Here is a 22,492-nt window from a genome sequence, read left to right as displayed (position 1 = left end):
TTATAAGAATGTTCAGATTGAGTTTTAATAATATCATTTCAATATTGTTAGAATGTTCTACCTAGGTTTTTTGGCCACACTTTTAACGTTTTTATAATTTTATAAGAGTAATGTTCTGAAAATATTTTAAGTATAATATTGTGTTTATAACATTGTTTAATATTTTGAGAATATGAAAATTAAGTTTCAAAATATTATTGAAATATTTTATGGATTTTAAATTATGTTTCAAAAATATTATTTATATGTTCTTACAACATTCATCAAAACTTGAAAATTATATAATATATATGTATAAAATACAATGGAATATGCTTTTAATATTTTAACAGTATCAGCTTAATTTTTGCAGACTTATTTTGTGTACTTCATAATTTATTATTAAATAATTTGGTTCAAATTTACTCAATTGCTTCAGCGCAAATTTAATACACTACTGGAGAGTTAAGAGGTTAGGTTAGATTATTTAGGAACTATAAACTTAAATAAATTACACTTCAAAACTTTATATTGATTATACACAGAAAAGAGGATAATACAAACATATTATAGGTGCATTAAAATTAAAACAAACATATTTTTATATTTTTACATATAAATCTTTTTTGTTATATTTATAATAATAAATATAATTTAAAAAAATTATGATAAATTATTATAGTTTAAAATATGCATATACAATTTGCTCTTAGAGTCTTTAGTATTCGTAAAATTAATTAATAGAAAATTTATCATCATATCATGACCTTAATAACAATTTTAAATTACAGCAGTATACAAATTATAGTATTAGAAAATTAGTTTTCATTTTTATTTGCAAGGCGATATTTGGCATGCGCCAACCAAACTGCTAATGGGCTATGTAATTCTTTTTCAACAATTGATTTATACTTAGGATGAATTCTTAAGGAATCTGTAAAGAAGATTTTAAAATATATAAGCTGTAATATTATATTATTAATTATTATCTGTACATATATTATACAGTAGTAACTTTTTGAATCGTAGATCACATTAAAATATATATTATTTATTTACCAATTAATATACTGTAACTTCCTAATTTGATAAAACTTTTCTTCTTTTTAAAACCTTCAAGTGAATATGCACAGAGAAATTCATCGGAGAACATTTTTGACATAATTCTTCTTATGCTATCTCCAACATCTTTAAGAGGCCGTTCTGGTAAAAGTGAAACGTATACAACGCTCAAGAGATGGCGTTGAATTTCATATCGCCGCGGCGGCGGTCACCCGTAACCACGCCCACTTTTACCAAAGAGGGGCTACGCGCAATAGTCTCAGGAGCGGCACATTATTATTTCTCGGACCGCCGTCTAGAACGTTTCGCGTCAATGATATTTTGTATTTATATTACTGGGGTAATTTGAAATTTGAATTTGATAAGCGCGCGCTCGCTTGTGCGTTCATAAACTAATTTTACGATATTATTTATCGTATTATTGATTGAAGTTTCTGTTCCCTAAATATGTATGGAAATACTTAAACTAAATTATAAAAGCTATTTTACAACATATAGTTATTATTTAAAAAACTATCAGTAACAATTTAATAATACTAATAATTTATAAATTATTGCCATCGATTAATATAACGTTATGAATAAAATATAATTACAATTTAATTTATAGTTATAAATATAATAAATGTACATACAAATTAAACAAATCAATATATTAATCACTACATTCATTCATATAAATAAATACATACATTATTAATTTTGATGGTTTTAAACCATTTCATACTACAAATTCGGATAATTATTGTTTTTTTTTTATGACACTGAAAGTTTATTATTTCTAATGCATCAAACTCTTGATTTTTAATGTACAAGTACCTATAGCTGTGTTTATGAGACCGAAGTATTAAATTATATGGGTAGGTAATGCTAGAAAAAAGTCTTGCCAAAAAGTTTGATACATAAATGTGTCCACAAGTATAGTTAATATAACTATTGCAACGAAGAATATCCCCATCATTAGCCCCAACACGCCGTAAATCAACCCCATAATTTAAAAAATTTGTCTTCCACCATTTTTCCAAAAATGTTTTTGTCTATCAAATATTTAAATTGAATACCTTGGTATTCTCTGATACTAAACCTAAGAAAATACATTTTATTTATAAATATATGACCCGGAAATTCATGTATTAAAAATTAGTTAAAAAAGCTTGCACTAATACACACTTAAAATCGTCAAAACATGTAGATAATATGTCTTTAATAAATATAGATATCGAATCGAATTAAAAAAAAAAATACCTTTTAAATAATACGATTTTACTTTCAATTTATGTTTATTTAAAATGCAATATAATAATATAAACATTTGACAATTTTATACTTTTTACCTCTTACATTTAAAAAAAAAACTAAACATATTATAGTTGAATAAAAAATGTATAAAATAATATAAATGAATGTACTATATGTATTCATAAATTTATCTCAAATATTAGATACCAATAGACGAAATTGGTGTGTATTTAAAATATATCAAATCCTATTTAAAAAAAAAATATTTATTTTTTCATTATCTATCGAAATTTGGTAACAAAAATGTATTGTAATTGCTGAAAAATAGATTACCTATTATATATACACTAAACGATAAAATTATTGAAAAATATGCAAAAAATTCAAAATAAAATGTCGTATTACGTTTATGTTTGTCGTTTTATTTATTTACAGTTATAAATCTAAGTAGGTATGTACGTGTAAGCAAGTAAACATGAATCACTGTTAGGTATACTAATTTAATTTTGTCACACTTATTTTCTCATTAAATTTTTATTTTATTATGTTTACGTACGTATATGAATGTTTTTATTATTTTTATTTTTGTGTCTGTCATCACGTTTTAGAGTAGTAATAGTGCTTTGATTTTTGACTTCAGTCCCTCTTTGAAAAGGAAATTGAATCTAGTTGGTACTTTGTGGTCAAAAGTAAAATATGCTGTGTAGTAGTTTTCAAAAGCGTCAGGAAAAACCTTGAAAAAGTAACGGAAAAACGGGAATTTTTTTCTTGAAATATCGATAAAACAAATTGGGCTTTCAAAAAATCTTTAAAATTTAATATAAGATTTATTATAAGTTGTTCTTATGGTAGTAAAAAAAAAAAATCAAAAATCGTTAGTCACATTTTTTGCTTATAAGCATTAAAAGTTCAAATGTTTACAAAATATATCAAAATTGCGAACATTTGCAAGGCATTTTGAAGTTGAAAATTCATAAAATTTTTGTAATAATTTATATCTAAGGTTAAAAAAACACAACAAAAGGTTATCCATAACTTTTTCTTCAAATAATTATAAAAAAAATTCCAGCGTCAATATAGAATAATTTTTATGAGCATATGAAATTAATTTGTTTACGAAATCAAGTAAAATATTGTACATCACAATTATTTAAATATAAGTTATCATATAATATATCCTATATACTGACAAATCATCTCCGTACGTAAAATGAATATATTAAAAACAAAAACCGATATCAAAAAAAAAAAAAATCAAAGTTCTTGAATGAGGACATTTTAGCAATTCGTATCCAAAACAATATTTTTATAAAACACGAATATTTTTTTTAATAATTAAATAAGGATTATATAATTTAATTCGTTTTTATTTTAATTCAAGCCTCAAGGCACAATTCCAAGGTATAATCACAGAATAGATTAAATAATTGTCTGTGGTATAATCAAACCTGTTGTAGAACCTTTTTCTTAGGTGCTGATCAGCCCTTATCTTTGTGTGCAATAGCAAATGACAAATAGACGAAAAAAAAATTATCTTTACTAGTGATAACCCTGATATTGTCTAGATATGCAAATAAAAAAAAAAAGTGTGTAGTAGCAAATTTACAAAAAAAATAGTGACTGGTGCTAATAATTAACTATCGTGCGTTCATCATGGGAAACAATTAGGTAAACTTTAAATATTTTTAGGATTATTTAGTATTTAAGTCGATTAAATGCATAAACACAATTAAAGGGACTAAAATGAAGCTTAAACTTCAAATGCATTTATAAAAAATTGCGCTTATGTATTTTATATTTTTATACACATAAAAAATCAAGTTATTTAGGATCTTGTATTAAATGTTTAAAAATGTTGAACCATTTATGGAAGAAAAAAAATTAAATAGATAAATATTTGTCACGCCTATATAAGTAGTTCAAAAAGAGTTAAAGAATTTTGAAAATTGTATTTTATAATAAAAATAATAATATAAACATTTGGTGAAAATTTCAAATATACATATATAGGTACCTACTGTTATTTTATTTATTTACGAGTATTATTTATTTTAAAAAATGAGTATTACAAAATATCAAAATTGTTTATGAAGACATTTTTATAAATTTCTTATTATATAGTTTATATATTTTTGAGATTTTAATGAATTTTATCAAAATACTAACTTAAAACACTAGTAAAAAAATTCTGAAAATACATTTTTCGATATTTCGTAATTGAGAAATAAATAACTTATAAAGAGCATTGTTTTAAATTGTTTAAGCATTTTTACTTTGCGAATAAATTAAATTAAATAAATTCACTGACCAGGGCCTCAAAAAGGCTGAAAACGGCCCTGTGTAGAGCTTAACTTCAAATACATATTAAAAAAAAAAATTGTGTCTAAGTATTTTTTTATAATAAATTGTATGATTATTAATATTTTGTAAAATGTAATTCAATTTTAATTTAATCAATTTATATTGATTGCATAGTTAAATATGCCAAATTAACTTGTTTATATTTTCTATGAAGTTTAATTTGTATATTGTATTTGGTTTTCGAAGAATTTATAGTTTGTACCTAACTAAATTTTCATATGTGATACCTATTATTACTCTAAAAAAAAATTACCAAAAGCCAATAAAATAAGTCAATGTGAATTACAATATGACATTGTGTTTCTTTTTATAAGTCCAGTGACTTCAGATTGGTATGGAGTTTTTGGTAGGAGATAGATAATATCTAAATACACATTTTTTGGTAATTTTCAAAATTTTAGATCCTCAACATATTTTGGAAAATATAAAAACATAAAAATCGAAAATTAAAAAATTAAAGTAATAAATGAAAAATAAATAAAACCGTTTCTATTATTTAAAAAAAAATATATTATAACAATAATTAGTAATTACTACTATATAATATTATCATATTATGATATACATATACCTAATATTCTGATATATTATAACTACATAGCTTTATTATTTTAATATTTTATACGATTTGACGATTTATTTTGTACTCGAGTGCTTCTCATTCTCGTATCAAATGTACTTATAGTATATTATATTGGTTGTAAATATAATTATTTAATTAATAATTTAAAAAAAAAATGTATATTGGTGCCAACTAGTTTTGTCATATTTTGAATTGGCTTAAATTTGTTTATTTGTTATTATTAAATTTAATAAATAAATAATCTGTAATAGACATATATACTAATTAAAAATAATTACAGTATTTGACTGATTTATGTAAATAATTAATATAATTAGGGATTTAAATCACTTATTATTTAGACTATTATAAGTTATCGAGTTATATCGTAAGTACATTAATTACATTTGTCACTTTATTCAACAGGCTATTATTTATTCATATGTAACCGTGCAGATTGTAGGTACCTAAGGTGTTTTTTTGTTATATCGATTTAAATTTCATAATTTTTTTTTCATATGTGGTTCAGCGTAAATAAAATTAACTAAATTATCAAATTCTCTTCAAGATTAAAAAAATAATTATTCAAATCGTACTTTTATTAAACAAATTATAATAATTTTATGATAACGTGAGATCTTTAATACGGCGTGCAGAATAATAATACACGAAATATAAAATTCGATATCGGTTAAAATATTATTCGGTCACCAACATAATTGTTATCGTATTGACAATATTTATTTATAAACTGCGATATGAAAACCAGTTTAAACCTATAGTGCGGTACGGCTGCAGTCGCGCGCGGGGTGGTGGCATGTTCTCGAACGCTGCCGCTATACTTAGCAGAGCAGCACATGACGACTGTAAATTTATGATTTTTTAACCAAAAACATGTTTTCGTACTTCCCATTTTCCTCAGCTCTCAGTAGTCGTAGAAACATGATTTATACACCAAAATAAACTTGAGAAGTTCCTCTAGATGATCTCGTTCCAGATTTTTGATATCTTTTTTTTTCTATTTTTTATGATTTTTTAAAAATGTTAAAAATTTTGAAAATTTCAAATGCAAATATCTCCGGTTTGAAAAAAAAATTCAAAAATCTGGAACGAGATCATCTAGAGGAACTTCTCAAGTTTATTTTGGTGTATAAATCATGTTTCTACGACTATTGAGAGCTGAGGAAAATGGGAAGTACGAAAGCATGTTTTTACGGTCGATTTTTCGCTACCAGAACGGCCTCTTAACCCCCATCAATAAAGCTAGTTTTGATACCTATATACAATTTATTAAACAATATATGTTATAATAAAATAATTATGGGTTTGTTAGTACTTTTTAGTTTGGTTAACAGTTTTGACATATTTTAATAACTTGTATATGACACTGGAAAATCATAAATATTTTAATTTTTTAAAAATAAACGTACCAAATTTGATTTAAAATCTTTGTTGTTTAGAATTTTGCTTTCAAAGGTATTCAGATTCTCTTCATTGGTAATAGGAAAATATTGATCAAGATTTAACTGATCATTATACCTAATATATTCAGATGAGGTTGAACTATTATGCGAGTTTTCAATAAATGTATCTAAAGACATGCGTGAAGTATGTATACAGTGTTGTTCAATGCAGTTAACTCATATTTTATTTTTGTCAATGAATTAATTACAATTTTTTGGAAATCTAGAACAATAATAAATAAAATGCTATCATGAAATTTAAAAAATTATAATTATATAAATACAACATACCAGAAGTAGGCATCATAAATTCGGCTGTGACTGTATCGGAAAAATTATTTTTTGTATGACTTTTATAATTTGTTTTAGCTGAAAATTAAAAAATAAATTATATAACAGTTATAGTTTTTGTTATTCAAACAAAAATATAAAATACATTTATTAAATACAAAATATTTTTTATTACATACTATCAGCCTTGTAAAACATAATTTTAAAATAGTATTTAAATACTATATTTGTAAATGTACTCCAATATACTTTACAAGGTTACGTGTTCTTAATTCATCATAGGTAATATACTAATATAAAGTCATTGTAGTTTATCACAGTGTGTTATAAATTATATAGTTAAAAACAAGCAATTTAATAAAACATATACAGTATTAATAAAATAAAATTATAGTGTTTCTTATATTCTATAAAATAAAAATATTTATGTTTTAATTAATATAGAACAGAATAATTAATATACAAAGGATTAGATATAATATATTAATCTATCATATACATAAATCAACAATATAATGTATCATGATAATATGCACTTACCATTATTTGAAGCCTGAAGTGGCTGAAGCAGACAATAATCTGGATCTTTATCAGAATCATAACCATCATTTACTACTAGTTCATCATCACTAATTTCAAATAAATTAGGCATATTTTTTAAAATCTTACTTTCTAAAAATATTATAATAAAAAAAAAAATGTAATATGTTTTTTAATTAGGTTAAAATCTATATTGGGTAATACTTGGTAGTTCATTGAATGCTGGAGGACTTGGCATTTTTTTTTCAAAAATATTTTTTTTACGCTTTTTAATATTATTATCTTCATTGGTAGATAGATCAGACAGCATAAGAGCTTTATTAGCTTTGGCACGAGCTTCTTGCAAGTTTGCTGTATAAAAAAATTAAATCAAACAAATATTTTTTCATCAAATTCAATAAATAATATGACTATAATTTCGTCCAAGTGTTCTTGCTGGTAGCCATTGGAATTCTAAGTCATTTGGATAGACCCTGTTTTCAATATATCTTTCTATTGAATGTTTATTCAAAGACCAAGCACAAGTTTGATCATACTTTATACAAGTATCAGGGACTGCCTCAACTGAGTCTTCGTCCATAAAATGAGCTACAACCCACTTCATAATTTTCTATAAAAGTTGTTTATTGTATGTACTTAAATAGGCATATTAATTAATTCTAATTTTAACATATTTATATAGATTACATTAAGTGTCTTAGCATAGGCGTGCGCACGGGGGGGCCGGGTAGGCCGCGGCCCCACCTGCGGCCTCAGGCTTTTTCTTTAATAAATGCATAGATATCTATATTATACTAGACAGCGAACATTTTTACATTTTACATTTTATAATATTTTTGTTGTAATCGAGAATCAGTGCTGCAGTGTTATTGATTTATAGTGTTTTCGTTTCATGTACAGAACGTTACGAAACGTTCTTCATTGTTGTATAATCGTAATAAGATAGTGAACAGTGATAACAAACATTATAAATGATAATATAATAAACGTCGTGCTACTAATGCAACAACAGCCGTTTAAATTTTAAATTATTTGATATTGCGTGTATTTTTTACTTTGTTTTAATTTTTAATAATTTTATTGTTTACAATGAGTTCTACGCAAATGCCATCGAATAAAAAGGAAGGACCTCAAGGACCTAAAATAACAGCATTTTTTTCAAAAAAAATGAAGTCTAGTACGAGTAAGTTATTAGTTATTACAGTCTATATTGTATTAAATATTTAAACATTTTGAACACCATAAACGATTATGATTACTGATTGAAAATACTAATGTTTTGCAAAAAGAAGTTCTTCAAACAGAAACTGAAGATATTCAAGAATTAAATGTTGAAGAATGTATGTATTTTAATTATTTAATTGGTTTATTTTGTGTACCTAGATTAAGATTGTGAATTTTAATAAATATCAATCCTAACAACTCAGCTACATTTGAAGAAGGTATTATTATTGATGTTCATTGACATTTAGATTTAAAATGTATAATTTAACAAAAATGTTGTATACTGAATTTCAAATTACCATTTTTTGTTTTGTTTTAACCTAATTGATTTGAGTTCTTTGTATTTAATATAGTTGATTGATTTTAGTAATAAATGTTTTAATTATGCTGGAAAGTAAATATATGGTATATAATGATATATAATTGTTAAATGTTAGTAAATGAGTTAAAATTTGTGATTAAATATTTATTTGTTAAAACAAAAAATTGTATTTTCTTTAACCTAATCTATCTGTGTTATTTTATGTGTCTAATATATTTTATTAGTGAATTTTAATAGTATGTTTGAAAGTAAATGGATGGTATATATTGCTATTAAATATTAATACTAGTATTAAAATGTTTTACATGTTATTTTTCCTATGTTATCGGCAAAGATATTTTAAAATACATAACTTAACAAAAATATTATATGTTGCATTTTAAATTACCTACCTATTTATAATAAATAAATTTTAAACTTAGGTTATGACAAATATGATTCGAACTTACATCCTGATGACCCTAAAATAAGTATCCCGAAGAATCAAATTGAATTTAAACAAAGGGTTTTAAAAGGACCATATCAGCCAGTTTTAAAAATTTTCCCAAGGACAACATTTGGCAATGCTAATAAACAACGCAGTTTTCAGCATTCTTGGTATAATTTGTTTCCTTGGCTAGAATATAGTCCAAAAGCAGACCTAGCATTTTGCTTTCCGTGTCGAATGTTTAATGGTGCCACAGGACTTAACGCTGGGCAGAGTGAAATAGTATATTCCAAAACAGGATTTAAGAATTGGAAATTAGCTACAATAAGATTTAATGTCCATCAAAAAACTAAGGTTCATTTAAATAGTTCTTCAGCTTTATCAAATTTTTTGGATTCCAAATCTATTGATGTTGTTTTGGATAAAACATGTGAACATATTAACAGCCAAAAGGAGATTCAACGACTAAAAAATCGTGAAATTGTAAAACGTATTATAGATATCATACTTTGTATATCCATCGGTGGTAAACCATTGCGTGGACATACAGAAAAAACAAATGATGTTCATAAAGGTCTTTTTCTTGATATTGTTAGTCTTCTAAGTAAATATGATTCATTATTTAATGAACATTTCATTTCTGGACCAAAAAATTGTTTGTACACAAGTAATCGCATTCAAAACGATTTGATTTCATCAATTAATTTAGTAATTAGAAAACAGCTACAAGATATAATAACCGATAGAAAAATTTCTTTAATAGCTGATGAGACAAGTGACATTGGTCATCATGAGCAATTATCTATTGTTTTACGCTACTTTGATGAAACCAAAAATTGTCCTATTGAACAATTTTTATGTTTAAAACGAATGACATCGGTTGATGCTCAAAGTATTTTTGATAAAATGAGTGATGTCGTTCAAGAATATGGAATTAAATGGGAAAATGTGGTGTCAATTTGTTTTGATGGAGCATCAACGATGTCTGGGAGTACTGGAGGAGTGCAAGCAAAGTTTAAAGAAAAAAATAACAATTCATTTTTTGTTCATTGTTATGGACACTGTCTAAATCTTGTTCTAGTAGATTCTATTGGGAGACATAATATAGTCACTTTTGATTTCTTCGGTAACATACAACTAATTTATAATTTCATTGAAGGCAGCTGTACTCGGCATGCAGTATTGGAAAAAATTGCCAACTTTACAAATACAAAGTTAAAAACTTTAAAATCAATTTCTACCGCAAGATGGGCTTGCCGCTCAGAAGCCATTAGTGCAATAAAAGAAAATTATCCCTCAATATTAGCTGCAATTGAAGAAATTGTTGATAATACAAAACAATCAGATGTTCGAGCAAAAGGCAAGGGAATTCTTCATCAGATGAAAACGTTTGAATTTATCTTTGCCATGTTGATGTTAGATCCTATTCTTTCTTCAATATTAAAAACAAGTGCTTTTTTACAGTCATCCGACATAAACTTATTAACGGCTTTAGAAATCATTGAGTCATTAAAAAAATTCCTTGTTTCTATGAGAAACACTGAAGAAGATTTCACAGATATTTATCATAAAACTGTTCAAATGTGTAAAAATTATGATATTGAAATTCCACAAAAGAAAAGTGTCCACCAAAATCGACTATTCGAGTAGTACACAGTACTATATGTCTTCAAAAGAAGAAGAAATGAAGGTTTCTGTATACTATTCGACATTGGATCATATAATTAGTGGAATTAATATTAGATTTAACCAAGAAACAATAAACATGATTAGAAGCATAGGAAATTTATTAATTTTAAATATAAATAGCATTGACATTACGGTTTTATCCGCAGCATTTGATTTAAACTCTGATATGTTGAAAACAGAAATTAATCTTCTTAAACATACAGAAAATATACCAAAAGGCGAGAAAAACAAATGCGGCGATTGGATAAATTGGCTTACACAATCCAACTACGGAAGGGAAACTATATTTTGTAATGTTTTTAAAGCATTGAAAACATTTATGGTTATACCAGTAACGAGCTGTTCTTGCGAACGGTCATTTTCCAAGCTCAGTATTGTGAAAACTAAGTTACGCAGTACCATGAGACAGGATCGATTGAATAGTCTGCTTACAATATTTATTGAGCAAGAACTTGCTTCTGGTATAAACATTGATGATGTAATTGATACATTCAAAAATCTTACTCCCGTGGACAGAAGGATGGAGTTGTAAATAGGGTTTTCTTGTATATAAATTGTGTAAGTTATGCTAATTTTTTTTAGGTATGAATATGCTGTTTCAGTATTAAATTATTATTATTATTTATTTTTATTATAATTATGTATTATTATTATTTTTATGTATTTTAATACCTTTATATTTTATTTGTATTAGTTTTTATATTTGTATACCTATTGAATTAAATACTTTATAAAATTAATAATTAAATATTTAATTATACTAATATTCATTAGTACAAGAGTATTTGGAAAATATTTAAGGGCGCCCCCTGCGGTCAAAGTCTGCGCACGCCTATGTGTCTTAGTAGTTAACACAAATATATATAAACTGCCTTAGACTATATATTATTATTATTTTTTTATACTATGAAATAAAACAATTAAAACTAAATATATAAACTAATATTGAAAGTTATATTTTAACTAAAAATGGAGACATAATACTAGTTAAGATATTTTATATTGTTCAATGTAATAATAAAAACATATTACTACTAATAATAACTTAAACATATATTATTTTGGTATAGAATATTTTTTTATAGTATTCTTGTAGTCATAAACGGTCTACTGCATACTATACTATTATTGTCATTTCTACCCCATGTAGGTATCAAATACTGAGTCATTTACACAGTCAACCATTTAACTCTAACCTTATCAACGTCATTATATATTAGTTAGTTTTTAAAAAATAATAATAAAACATTTTACTTAGGTTATGTTAATAAGTAAAAAATAAATTATTGTAATTAGAAATAGGTAATAATAATTAGATAAAAATAAGGTGCAATTTATGTATTTGTGCTGATTGTTTAAACTCGGTACCTATTAAATTATGTTTTACTAGGTTTTATACATACCTATATTCTATATATTTGTTTTACTATCATTACCTAAATTTATATTATTATTTTTACATTTATTCGTATTTATTCATATTTTAATTAAATATAATATGGCACCTATAAATAGATCGCACATATTATGACGTTTAAAATGAGGTAGACCGCATACGACAAGAATACCTTAGTGGAGCAGTGTTTTCCAAACTTTTTTATCGCGGCACATTAAAATTAATTTTTATAAATCACGGCACACAATGTTTAAATTAAAAATCCAAGTTTTCAAAGCACACCTAAATATTTTCACGATATTCTTTAGGAAACATTGCCTTAGATCCTTTAGATACCATTAGTTATTATTATAATACTATGTACCTACCTATTATGGTAGAGAACTACCTAGTGGCCTAGGTACTAAATACAAATATTTAAAACGGGTACTTATTTTTAAAAGGACGCACAGTATTGTATAGCATAGGTACGCAATAACAAAATGCGAAATGCCACCAGTCGGAAACGACGGAAACAGAAGTTACTGTGAGCGTAGTGCGTAGCCGCGTAGGTATTGCGTAAATGCTAAAATACCGTTAAGGCGTAAATGAAAACTTAACACAAATCATTCATGGACAAGAATTATAATAAACAACAGCGTCATGTACTTGCCAATCGGCCAGCAGTCGTATCTGGAAAACAAGCTGCCGATATCCGAACCAATGATATGGTTGGATTTTGTTTAGGACTATTTTTAACCGTAAAATAAGTTTTATTTCCCTGGAATAGTAAAATCGAGACGGCGGTCGGCGACGAGCGATAACAACGACGACGCGCGATGACAATAATAATGTATAAACAATAGCAGTATGATATAATCATAATATGAATATCATATAATATATTATATCATTTATTATAAATAGTACTATTTATAATCAATGATTATATTAACTATATTAACATTAAAATATTATTAATTATTGGCGTGTAAAGTGCATTTTAGCCTATAATCATATTATAATATAGTATATAATATTAGTGGTGGGCACAACCGAGTGAAAACTATCGAAGTACTCGATAGTTTAAACTATCTAATTACTCGGTTGTTTTATAAAACTATCGAAAAACTATCGAACTATCGAACAATCGAAAAACTATCGGACTATCGAAACTATCGAACTATCGAACTATTGAAAACTAATCGAACTATCGACATTTTTACTTTAGATAGTACTATCTATACTCAATGGCATTATTTACTATTTAGCCATGATGTTATCACTTTATCAGTTTGTCACTTGTCATTCGAGAGATTCGACATTCGACTATCTAGGTTTATTTCATTTTTTATTTTTTATTTAATATGTCTATCCCAAAGGCAAATTGTTCCATCGTTTGGAACCATTTTGTAAAGGACCCAAATACCCCTGACACCGCTATATGTAAACACTGTAAAAAATCCTACAAACGGTCTAATGGTACAACTAATCTGTTGGACCATTTGAAGAGGAAACATTTTACAGTGTTAAATGGTAGTAATTTGCGACGACAGAATGAAAATGATACAAATCTACCAGGTAAGTCACACCTATTTAGATTTTAAAATGTCTCCTAAAAGTAAAAGATTCTAGTGGAATTAGTAATTAATAATTTTCTCCAAAATCTAATAAGTTAACTAAAATAATAATGTGATTTTGATTTTTTAAATAGGAACATCAGGGGAACAAGAACAACCGCAATCTGCAAGTGTTCTGCCTTATAGTAGTCCAGTAATTCCAGTAAGCGTAACCAATAATACTGGCAAGAGACACAAACAATTATTGTTGTCTAATAGGTAAGATTATAAACTATCATATTAATTTCTAATAATACATTTTCAGAAATAAGTTGAAGACAGAACTGTCATGTTTATAACAGTGTTAATTTGTATATTTGTTAATTTTATACTGTTAAAATTAAAACTAACTAGATTTCAGTATGTTTTCTAAATTTAATTTAACTGTATATGCTTACATTTATTTATATTTATAATTTATATGCTTGTACATATTTTATATGTACGTGCTTATCCTGTAGCCAGTAGTTCAGTAATACAAATTACTGCAATTGGATATTGTGTAGTTACTATTTGGTAATTATTTACAATTCTCATATTTTATTTTTTAGTTTTCAGGTTTAATTATTATCCAACTGGTTTGGAGTGCAATTATTATTTGTTAAGAAAAAACCGTTTTTTGTCTGCCATATAAGTAGGTACCATAATATTATAAAAACCAAAAATCCAAAGGTATGGTTTATCAGCAGCATAAATACAAAGTATTTCAAAATAAAAGGAAGTAACTTTGTTAATACTTATCTTAGTACCAACATTACCAAAACCTTTTCAATGGTTTACATTTTATGTATATTATTAATTAGTAATTAGTATTATTGAAAATTATCATATTTAATTTTTGTAGTCTATTTTTCATACAATTTTTAAATTTTAAGTAATATTGATATTAAGTATTTAATTTAGCATTTTCAAGATTTATCAGTAGTACCTATTTTTTTTATTTTTTTTAAGATTTGGTACTCCTTCGGAAAGCCAAGTTAGTGCATTCCATGAAGCTATTGTTAAAATGGTAGCTGAAGATCTTCAGCCCCTTTCCATAGTTGAAAACTCAGGATTTCGTAACATGATACAGCTCTTGGACTCCAGGTAATAATTAAATATTAAATTAAAACTTTTAATATTTCAATTTTTTTTTAATGTAGAAATGTTATATGCTATATGATATATATATATTATAACCACTTTGACTAAATGCTTTTTGGCTTAATGGTCTTGATATTTTTTATTTTCTTTATCGTCACAAATACAACTAATTTAACTTTTTTTAGATATGAAATCCCTAGTAGGAGAACACTTGGAAGGACCATAATTCCAAGAATATTTTCAACTGTCGAAAATAAAGTTAAAACTTTGTTAAACCAGGCTAAACATGTAGCGATCACAACAGATATTTGGACGTCAATGAACACTGATTCTTATATTACTATGACCGTTCACTTTCTTTTTCAAACTCAATTGAAAACCTTAGTGTTGTGCACCAAAAAATTGGAATCCAGCCATACTAGTGTAAATCTAAGTGAAATAATGACTGAGGAATTAAACAGATGGGACATATTTGAAAAAGTTGTTGCAGTGGTCACTGATGGTGGATCCAATATAAAAGGTGCAGTCAGGCTCATGGATCTATCGCATTTGCCATGTATTGCACACAAACTTAATTTGGTTGTTCAAAATTCGCTCAAATTATCTGGCAATCAAGAGACTGCTCCCAGCGATGATACAGAGGAAAGTAACCTGAAGAAATTATTCAAAAAGTGTAGGAATATAGTTGGCTATTTTAGGCGTAGTGAAGTAGGAAACAGAATGTTGGTTGAAAAACAAAAACAGCTTGGATGTGAATCAGTGTTAAAACTAAAACAAGACATACATACTCGGTGGAACAGTACATATTTGATGATAGAGAGGCTTATACAACTGAAAGAACCACTAACAATTGTAATGATTACCATAACAGAAGCTCCTAGTAATCTTAGCTCTGATGAATGGAACAGCATTGAAGATATAATACCGTTATTAAGACCTTTTGATAAATTGACTACTGAGCTCTCTGGAGAACAATATCCAACACTTTCAACAATTATACCATTGATACGAGGTAATTAACTTGATGATTCTGTATACAGTTTAATTTTTGTGCTTTCTGTTAAATACTATAAAATGTTTTTAATTATTTATAGGTTTGCAAAGTTCATTAGTTTCTAAAACTCCAAAAACGCCACTGGGAATGTTCATAAAAAATAAACTAATAGAAAATACGAATAGGCGTTTCGATAGTATTGAAAAACAAACCATAACACCGCATTTTTCTCGGGCTACATTGTTGGACCCAAGGTGCAAGAAGGTTGCATTTGGGTCAGAACAAAATGCTAATGAAACTGAACGATATTTGGTCAATGAAACAGCTGCTTTAATTAGTAATGCTTCAAACACAGGTAAATAATAAATAATTGTTGCTAAATCTATAAAATATAGTTAAATAAAATTGGTTAACTCGCTTACATTAGTATGATAATACAACTTAATAATAGCTAAAAAAATAAATCACTTATAAATACACACCAAATGTGTCTTGTCATAATTTTATCATAGGTAATTTAAAATAATTATTATTTTTACAAAAATATTATTAATCTTAAATGTGATTTGATTAAACCTTTTTGTAGAAAAATTGTAATTAAAAATGTTGAGAATTCAATTCTAAAGACTCATATAATTAATAATAAATAATCAGATTTTTCTTAATTTCAGAACAACCTACATATCAAGAAAATCTGAATACTGATGATGACAATGTGTGGAATTTTCTTAACTCCAGAGTCACCAATGTCCAGTCGCAGACAACTACAACAAGTAGTGCTACATCCTTGATGAGACAGTACCTAAGTATGCCTCATCAAGACTTAAAATGCAATTTTGCTGTATTTTGGAACGACCACAAAACTGTATTATCACCACTTAGTGACATTGCATTGAAATACTGTATTATTCCAGCAACTTCAGTGCCGGCCGAGAGGATTTTTTCAAAAGCTGGGCAAATATTAAGCGCTCGGCGTAATAGGTTATTGCCTCAAAATGTAGATAAGTTAATTTTTTTAAACAAAAATATGTAAGTTTTTTTAATTTTAGGCACAAGTAAGTGACAAGGTAATACAAAAAGGTAATTATTTATTTTAGTATAGTAAAAATATAATTTATATTTCGAAATTAAAAACCAAAATAAATTTTGTTGTAGTTTAAAATATTATTTTTTTTATTTTGCAGATAATATTCAACTGGTTTGAATAAATACCTCTGGAAGGTCATATAAGGGTATATCCCTGGTTATAATTTTTATTTAAAAATATGTCGAACAAGATTTAAGTTGACATATAAATTTGCAATTTTAAGCTAATATATTTATAGCTGTGGTGAGTATGAAATACGGGGTGAACAATGACAGACTGCTTGCGGCCCATCCTGCATACAAGTTTTTTAACTTGTATCAATGTCATTAAACCTAGTACTGCACATATCTATTTTAATAATTGTAAGTTGTAACTTAAGAATCCCTTGAAACTTTGAAAATACAGTATTAAAAAAGTAAAATAAAAAAAATAAAAATAAAAATACTTATTTTGATTGTTTTTTTTTATACTCTAAATAGTAAAATATATCCAACTGGTTTGGATAAATCTAGTACAAATCATACATGGCGTATAAAATACTAAAATCCTCAGTATTTAGTATTTACTATTTTCCAAATAAGATTTACCTACCAAAAACATATCCTATAATTTATTATGATTTTCTTCTCATAATACAATTCTCATAGTTTTTAATACTTAGATTAATTAGATTCATAGGCGTAGGATGATGAATTTATAGGGGGGGGGGGCTATAGCCTATTATGTTTCTGGTACACAACATATATTCTAAAAATCTGACTAAAAAAATCCACGAAATGGGGGCCAAACAAAATTCTAGTGGGGCTATAGTCCCCTTAGACTACCCACCACCCCACCATTCGCCTATGATTAGATTGTATAATGTATTAATTAAAGCTAATAAATGAAAAACTTATACAAAAAGAATTACCATAAGTTATATGGATTTTGTATGTAAAACATCCCCGTTCCAGTATTTTAGGTGGTATATTCGCCTGGAAGACGTCAAGACAATTGGACATCTGATTAAATCATTTAAATCGTACCTGTTTTGATTAATTTTTAGGCCTACTTACGCAATGAAAATTTAAAAAGTGAAAATGAACAAGTAAATTCGGTCGATAATTTTTAAAAACAATCGATGAATAATAATATCTATTCAATTGAAAAATCACTCGGTAGTTTTTGAAACTATCGATAGGCAATCGATAGTTAAAACTAGTCGGTTGTGCCCATCACTATATAATATATACTACTCATAAAATGTTCTCTTAAGAGGACACTACTCCCGCATGTAGTGTAGTTGTCTCAGTCTTACAAACGCGTAACATAGCAAATTGTACTCTCAGCAAATCACGTTTATCTCTGTTAATTGAAAAATTAGAATGAATTGATCTCTTTTAAAATTTAAAGGTAAGATTATTATCTAGAGCTAAATAGATTAAATTTTATAAGAGATCAATTCACTCTAATTTTTAAACTAACTGAGATAAACGTGATTTGCTGAGAGTACAATAAATTTGCAATTTTATGTGTTTGTAAGACTGAGACAACACTATTACATGCAGGAACAGTGGCGTAACAAGATGGGAATGGGCCCCGGGGCAATTAATAAATTAGGCTCCTTAATGCTATATATAGGAAAAACCACATTATACGTTATATTGTTGTTTAAAATATAAATACCTCTATAAAACCATTAATGAAAATAATAAACAGATAATAAATTGATACTCAAAATAAAAAGGAAATCCATTTAATTACTAAAACAAATTTTAAATATTAACATTTTATTAATATTAATTTATTGATTCTATCTAATAAAATAAAGGCTACCAAATCAAATTTATAATCTTTTACGAGCTTTAATATTAGCAAATTGATCTATCACTTCACTTAAATCCAATTTTGAAGCTGCCTTGTTTTCAACTGCAATCAATGATAAATATTTGAGTCGATCTTGTCCGGTACTATTTCTAAGATAATTTTTGATTATTTTTAGTTTGCTGAAAGATCTTTCAGCTCCTGCTGAAGTTACAGGAATGGTATAAAATAGTAAAATTGCCATGAACACTTCTGTTATATCACATTCCATCACTCCAAATTTGGTTATTATATCCTTGCATAATTGGTAAACATTACACGTCTCAGTTAATTCAGGAAAAGTTAGATGGTAAACATTGAGAAACTGGAGCGAAAAATTTGGTCCTATTACATCCGAATACTTGCTTTGAAACTGATCACATTTTTGCAACAAAGTTCTTTCGTCAATGCTACGTAATACTTTTGGAGTTAAAAAATCAAATATTTTGTTGACTTTACTCATACCAATAAAACGTGTATTTAATTGAGTGATAATTATGTCCAATATATTATTAAAAATGGTTATTTTAAATATCTCTTTTCTGTTATCAAATCGGTGATCAGAAGCTAATTCGTCAAAGTGTTTTTTAATTTTGCTTTGACGTTTTACTTGAAAATGAAGATCAATATCATATTTTCTTGCAGTTTCCGTGGCCTTATTGTAAAATGATTCAAAGTAATTTCTGTACATTTTCAATTTGTCTTTAGTCTCTTCTAAAACGTTACTTGCTTGATCTAAATCGATATCAACTTTTTGTAAAATTTTGGATGCATAATTTATGTTGTTTAAAACACGGTACATGAATTCACAAAGCAACACAAATTCAAATTTAAACAATTTTTTTTTAATATTATCTGCTTCATTGCGTTCGTCAACATTTTTTGAGTTAAGAGCTATCTCAGATAGAGATTTAATAATATCAAAAAACCGGAGTTTAACTGTAGTTATTGTATTTATCCTACTAGACCATCTTGTCGGATTTAATTTTTTCAAAGTGACTTCAGATTCGCTTGTAAATTTCGATAACAGATCCCAGCGTTTAATACTGTTTCCAAAAAAGTTATATAGCTCTTGTAAAGTTATAAAAAAATGCTGTATTTCCATACAACCGCGAACAGCATCGTTTATTACTAAATTTAAATTATGACTGGCACAATGTACATACTCAGCATTTGGTTGAATATCCTTAATATGCTTTTGTACGCTATTATACCTACCACTCATTACACTTGCCCCATCATAACCTTGGCCTACACACTTTTTTAAATCAAGATTTTTATGGGAAAATAATGTAATCACCTGTTTAACTAAATCTACAGCACTATGCTTAGTGACAGCATAAAAACCGAGAAACACTTCTTTTACTTTTATATCGACTGGCTGCCCATTTTCAGACCTGGATATTGCTGCGTACCTTACAACAATGCTCAGCTGATCTACTTTTGCTATATCTTGCGTGGTATCCATAATAATAGCGAAAAATGGCGATGCTCTAATGTTTTCCAATAAATGGCCTTCAAGTGTCTTACCTATACACTCAATCATTTCATTTTGAACGGTTGGACTGAGATACCTCGTTGATCCTATAAATAAAAATAATTACAGTTAATTAAAATGATTAATATTTAAAAACATTTCATTACCTTTTGGCATTTCCAAAACTTGATTTAGGACTTGATCATATCTGGAGACAAGTTGTACAATTAATAAAAAATTGCCGTGATATCCTTCTAGACTTAAATCCTCCCGATGTCCTCTTAATGCCAAAGAATTAGTTGCAAGAGTAATTATAATATCAAATAACCTTTGAAGAACCATTCTCCAAAATGATGCTTCTTTACGAATTTGATTTTCAAGATCCTTGTCAATATTTATATTTTTTTGCCACATTTCGCATACAGCACATGCCTCAATATGGTTTTTCGAAAAACCATGTTCCTTATTTCTTTCTGATAAATGCTTCCAGTCTCGAAGACCCGTACACCAAGTACTTCTTTGCAAAGAAAACAACCAACACGGTTGACAATAGGTTGCATCTAGCAATGGGGAATAACACAGCCAAAAACGGTTAACTGGTCCATATTTAGTTTGAAAAATATAGTATGATTCAGAAAAACTCCTGTTGCTCTGATGAGGGTCTTTTGGAAATGGTCCTGGAGGTTTTAATGGTCCAATATCAAAAATAAGTCGTTTTTCAGTATCATTTAATTGTTTGTTTATAAAATTACCTAAGTCATTGGATATTTTAAATAATTCGGAAACCAAAGGTTCTTTTGTCGTGGGTGTTGTCAATTTTTCATTCAATACTGTAGTCATGATATTACTATCATCAGATGAGTCAACATTTTCCATTTCGGTACTAACAGTACTTATATCACATTTAGTTTTAGTTAAAAATTTATCCATTTTCGGCAACTTTTGTTTCATTTCTTCTCTTTGTTGTCTCTGTTTTCGCATAACATAAAATAATTTGCTCATTTTTTTCAATTTTATGTATTTTATATTTTGTAAATTAGAATTTAAATGCTTATAAAAAAAAATGTGGCTATGTATTATTAATATTTTTCAACTACTGTTAGAAGCCTTCTATTAAATTTTCAAGCTTTTTTACACAACAAATCAACAAATAACATCTTATTGACATTTATAGAAAAAAAACCTAAAAAGTTGGAAACTGCAGAGTACCTATATATCCGTAAACAGTTCAAAACAAATTAAAATATTTTGAAAATTTTATGGTGTATAGAAAATGATAATACAATATTACAGTGTACTCTCGGTAACTCAAAGTTCACGGGGAAAAAAATAATTCGACTAACTACAAATATTTCGAGTTATCAAAATTTTAATGTAGAGGCGTAGCCAGGGGTTTTTTATGGTGGGGGGGCTAAATAATTTTAACTTGAGTTATTGAAATTCAAAAACAACAACAAAACAAAAATATTGAAAATATATTAACGTTGATTTGCCGTTAACATATTTACTATTTTAAATAATTAAAATTTGTAAGACAATTTCCGTATTTAAATTTAAAAAAGGTGGAAAAGCGAGTATCGCTCTGCTGTATAGTAGTGATGGAGACTGGAGAGTAGGTCACTATAATGGATGTGTTAAATTTGAATGCAATGACAGGTATCATTATTGTATACGAAATCGATTCTGAATGATGATGGAGATAATTTGTCAGTCTAGGATTATATTATATTATTAGTTATATTTAAATTGTAATATAGTGACATATCGTTATTATTTTACGCAATTTCGTAAAATATTTAATTTCATACGCTCGTACATTTTTTTCTACATTGTCGCTGGAGTTTTTTTTTTTTACA

General features: G+C 26.8%; 5 protein-coding genes across 5 annotated transcripts; 3 read left to right on the top strand and 2 right to left on the bottom strand.

The window, feature by feature from the left end:
* Positions 1-758: 758 nt before the first annotated feature.
* Positions 759-7,609, bottom strand: LOC132925942 (uncharacterized). Its single transcript, XM_060990298.1, has 4 exons — positions 7,498-7,609; positions 6,634-6,794; positions 1,039-1,249; positions 759-913 (listed from the first exon to the last, which is right to left on the bottom strand). The coding sequence occupies exons 1-4, from the start codon at positions 7,607-7,609 to the stop codon at positions 798-800; spliced, it is 600 nt and encodes a 199-aa protein (XP_060846281.1). The 3' UTR covers positions 759-797.
* A 977-nt stretch (positions 7,610-8,586) lies between these two features.
* Positions 8,587-11,691, top strand: LOC132925941 (zinc finger MYM-type protein 1-like). The gene is made up of 4 exons (XM_060990297.1): positions 8,587-8,680; positions 8,787-8,837; positions 9,466-10,975; positions 11,088-11,691. The coding sequence occupies exons 1-4, from the start codon at positions 8,587-8,589 to the stop codon at positions 11,689-11,691; spliced, it is 2,259 nt and encodes a 752-aa protein (XP_060846280.1).
* Positions 11,692-13,811: 2,120 nt separating this feature from the next.
* Positions 13,812-14,431, top strand: LOC132927438 (uncharacterized). Its single transcript, XM_060991966.1, has 2 exons — positions 13,812-14,115; positions 14,249-14,431. The coding sequence occupies exons 1-2, from the start codon at positions 13,902-13,904 to the stop codon at positions 14,374-14,376; spliced, it is 342 nt and encodes a 113-aa protein (XP_060847949.1). The 5' UTR covers positions 13,812-13,901; the 3' UTR covers positions 14,377-14,431.
* A 577-nt stretch (positions 14,432-15,008) lies between these two features.
* LOC132928035 (E3 SUMO-protein ligase ZBED1-like) lies at positions 15,009-17,715 on the top strand. The gene is made up of 4 exons (XM_060992591.1): positions 15,009-15,239; positions 15,422-16,248; positions 16,331-16,585; positions 16,902-17,715. Exons 1-4 carry the CDS (start codon positions 15,160-15,162, stop codon positions 17,261-17,263), a joined length of 1,524 nt encoding a protein of 507 aa, XP_060848574.1. The 5' UTR covers positions 15,009-15,159; the 3' UTR covers positions 17,264-17,715.
* Positions 17,716-19,142: 1,427 nt separating this feature from the next.
* On the bottom strand, positions 19,143-21,617 carry LOC132925940 (zinc finger MYM-type protein 1-like). Its single transcript, XM_060990296.1, has 3 exons — positions 21,485-21,617; positions 20,804-21,313; positions 19,143-20,743 (listed from the first exon to the last, which is right to left on the bottom strand). The coding sequence occupies exons 1-3, from the start codon at positions 21,615-21,617 to the stop codon at positions 19,143-19,145; spliced, it is 2,244 nt and encodes a 747-aa protein (XP_060846279.1).
* Between the last annotated feature and the right edge of the window lie 875 nt (positions 21,618-22,492).

This window comes from Rhopalosiphum padi, chromosome 3, assembly GCF_020882245.1.
Source record: "Rhopalosiphum padi isolate XX-2018 chromosome 3, ASM2088224v1, whole genome shotgun sequence".
NCBI lineage: Eukaryota > Metazoa > Arthropoda > Insecta > Hemiptera > Aphididae > Rhopalosiphum > Rhopalosiphum padi.
Note: the sequence above shows the minus strand (reverse complement) of the source record. Positions and strands in the feature narration are given on the sequence as shown.

Coding starts and splice junctions, on each gene's coding strand:
- LOC132925942 (XM_060990298.1), bottom strand. CDS start 7,609: ATGCCTAATTTATTTGAAATTAGTGATGATGAACTAGTAGTAAATGAT. Junction 6,795..7,497: donor ACTTCAGGCTTCAAATAATG/GTAAGTGCATAT, acceptor GCATGTCTTTAG/ATACATTTATTGAAAACTCG. Junction 1,250..6,633: donor AAGATTTTAAATCAAATTTG/GTACGTTTATTT, acceptor GGTTACGGGTGA/CCGCCGCCGCGGCGATATGA.
- LOC132925941 (XM_060990297.1), top strand. CDS start 8,587: ATGAGTTCTACGCAAATGCCATCGAATAAAAAGGAAGGACCTCAAGGA. Junction 8,681..8,786: donor AAAAATGAAGTCTAGTACGA/GTAAGTTATTAG, acceptor TTTTGCAAAAAG/AAGTTCTTCAAACAGAAACT. Junction 8,838..9,465: donor AGAATTAAATGTTGAAGAAT/GTATGTATTTTA, acceptor TTTTAAACTTAG/GTTATGACAAATATGATTCG.
- LOC132925940 (XM_060990296.1), bottom strand. CDS start 21,617: ATGCGAAAACAGAGACAACAAAGAGAAGAAATGAAACAAAAGTTGCCG. Junction 21,314..21,484: donor TGTTGACTCATCTGATGATA/GTAATATCATGA, acceptor TAAAACCTCCAG/GACCATTTCCAAAAGACCCT. Junction 20,744..20,803: donor AGTTTTGGAAATGCCAAAAG/GTAATGAAATGT, acceptor TTTTATTTATAG/GATCAACGAGGTATCTCAGT.
- LOC132928035 (XM_060992591.1), top strand. CDS start 15,160: ATGGTAGCTGAAGATCTTCAGCCCCTTTCCATAGTTGAAAACTCAGGA. Junction 16,249..16,330: donor AATTATACCATTGATACGAG/GTAATTAACTTG, acceptor AATTATTTATAG/GTTTGCAAAGTTCATTAGTT. Junction 16,586..16,901: donor TAGTAATGCTTCAAACACAG/GTAAATAATAAA, acceptor TCTTAATTTCAG/AACAACCTACATATCAAGAA.
- LOC132927438 (XM_060991966.1), top strand. CDS start 13,902: ATGTCTATCCCAAAGGCAAATTGTTCCATCGTTTGGAACCATTTTGTA. Junction 14,116..14,248: donor AAATGATACAAATCTACCAG/GTAAGTCACACC, acceptor TTTTTTAAATAG/GAACATCAGGGGAACAAGAA.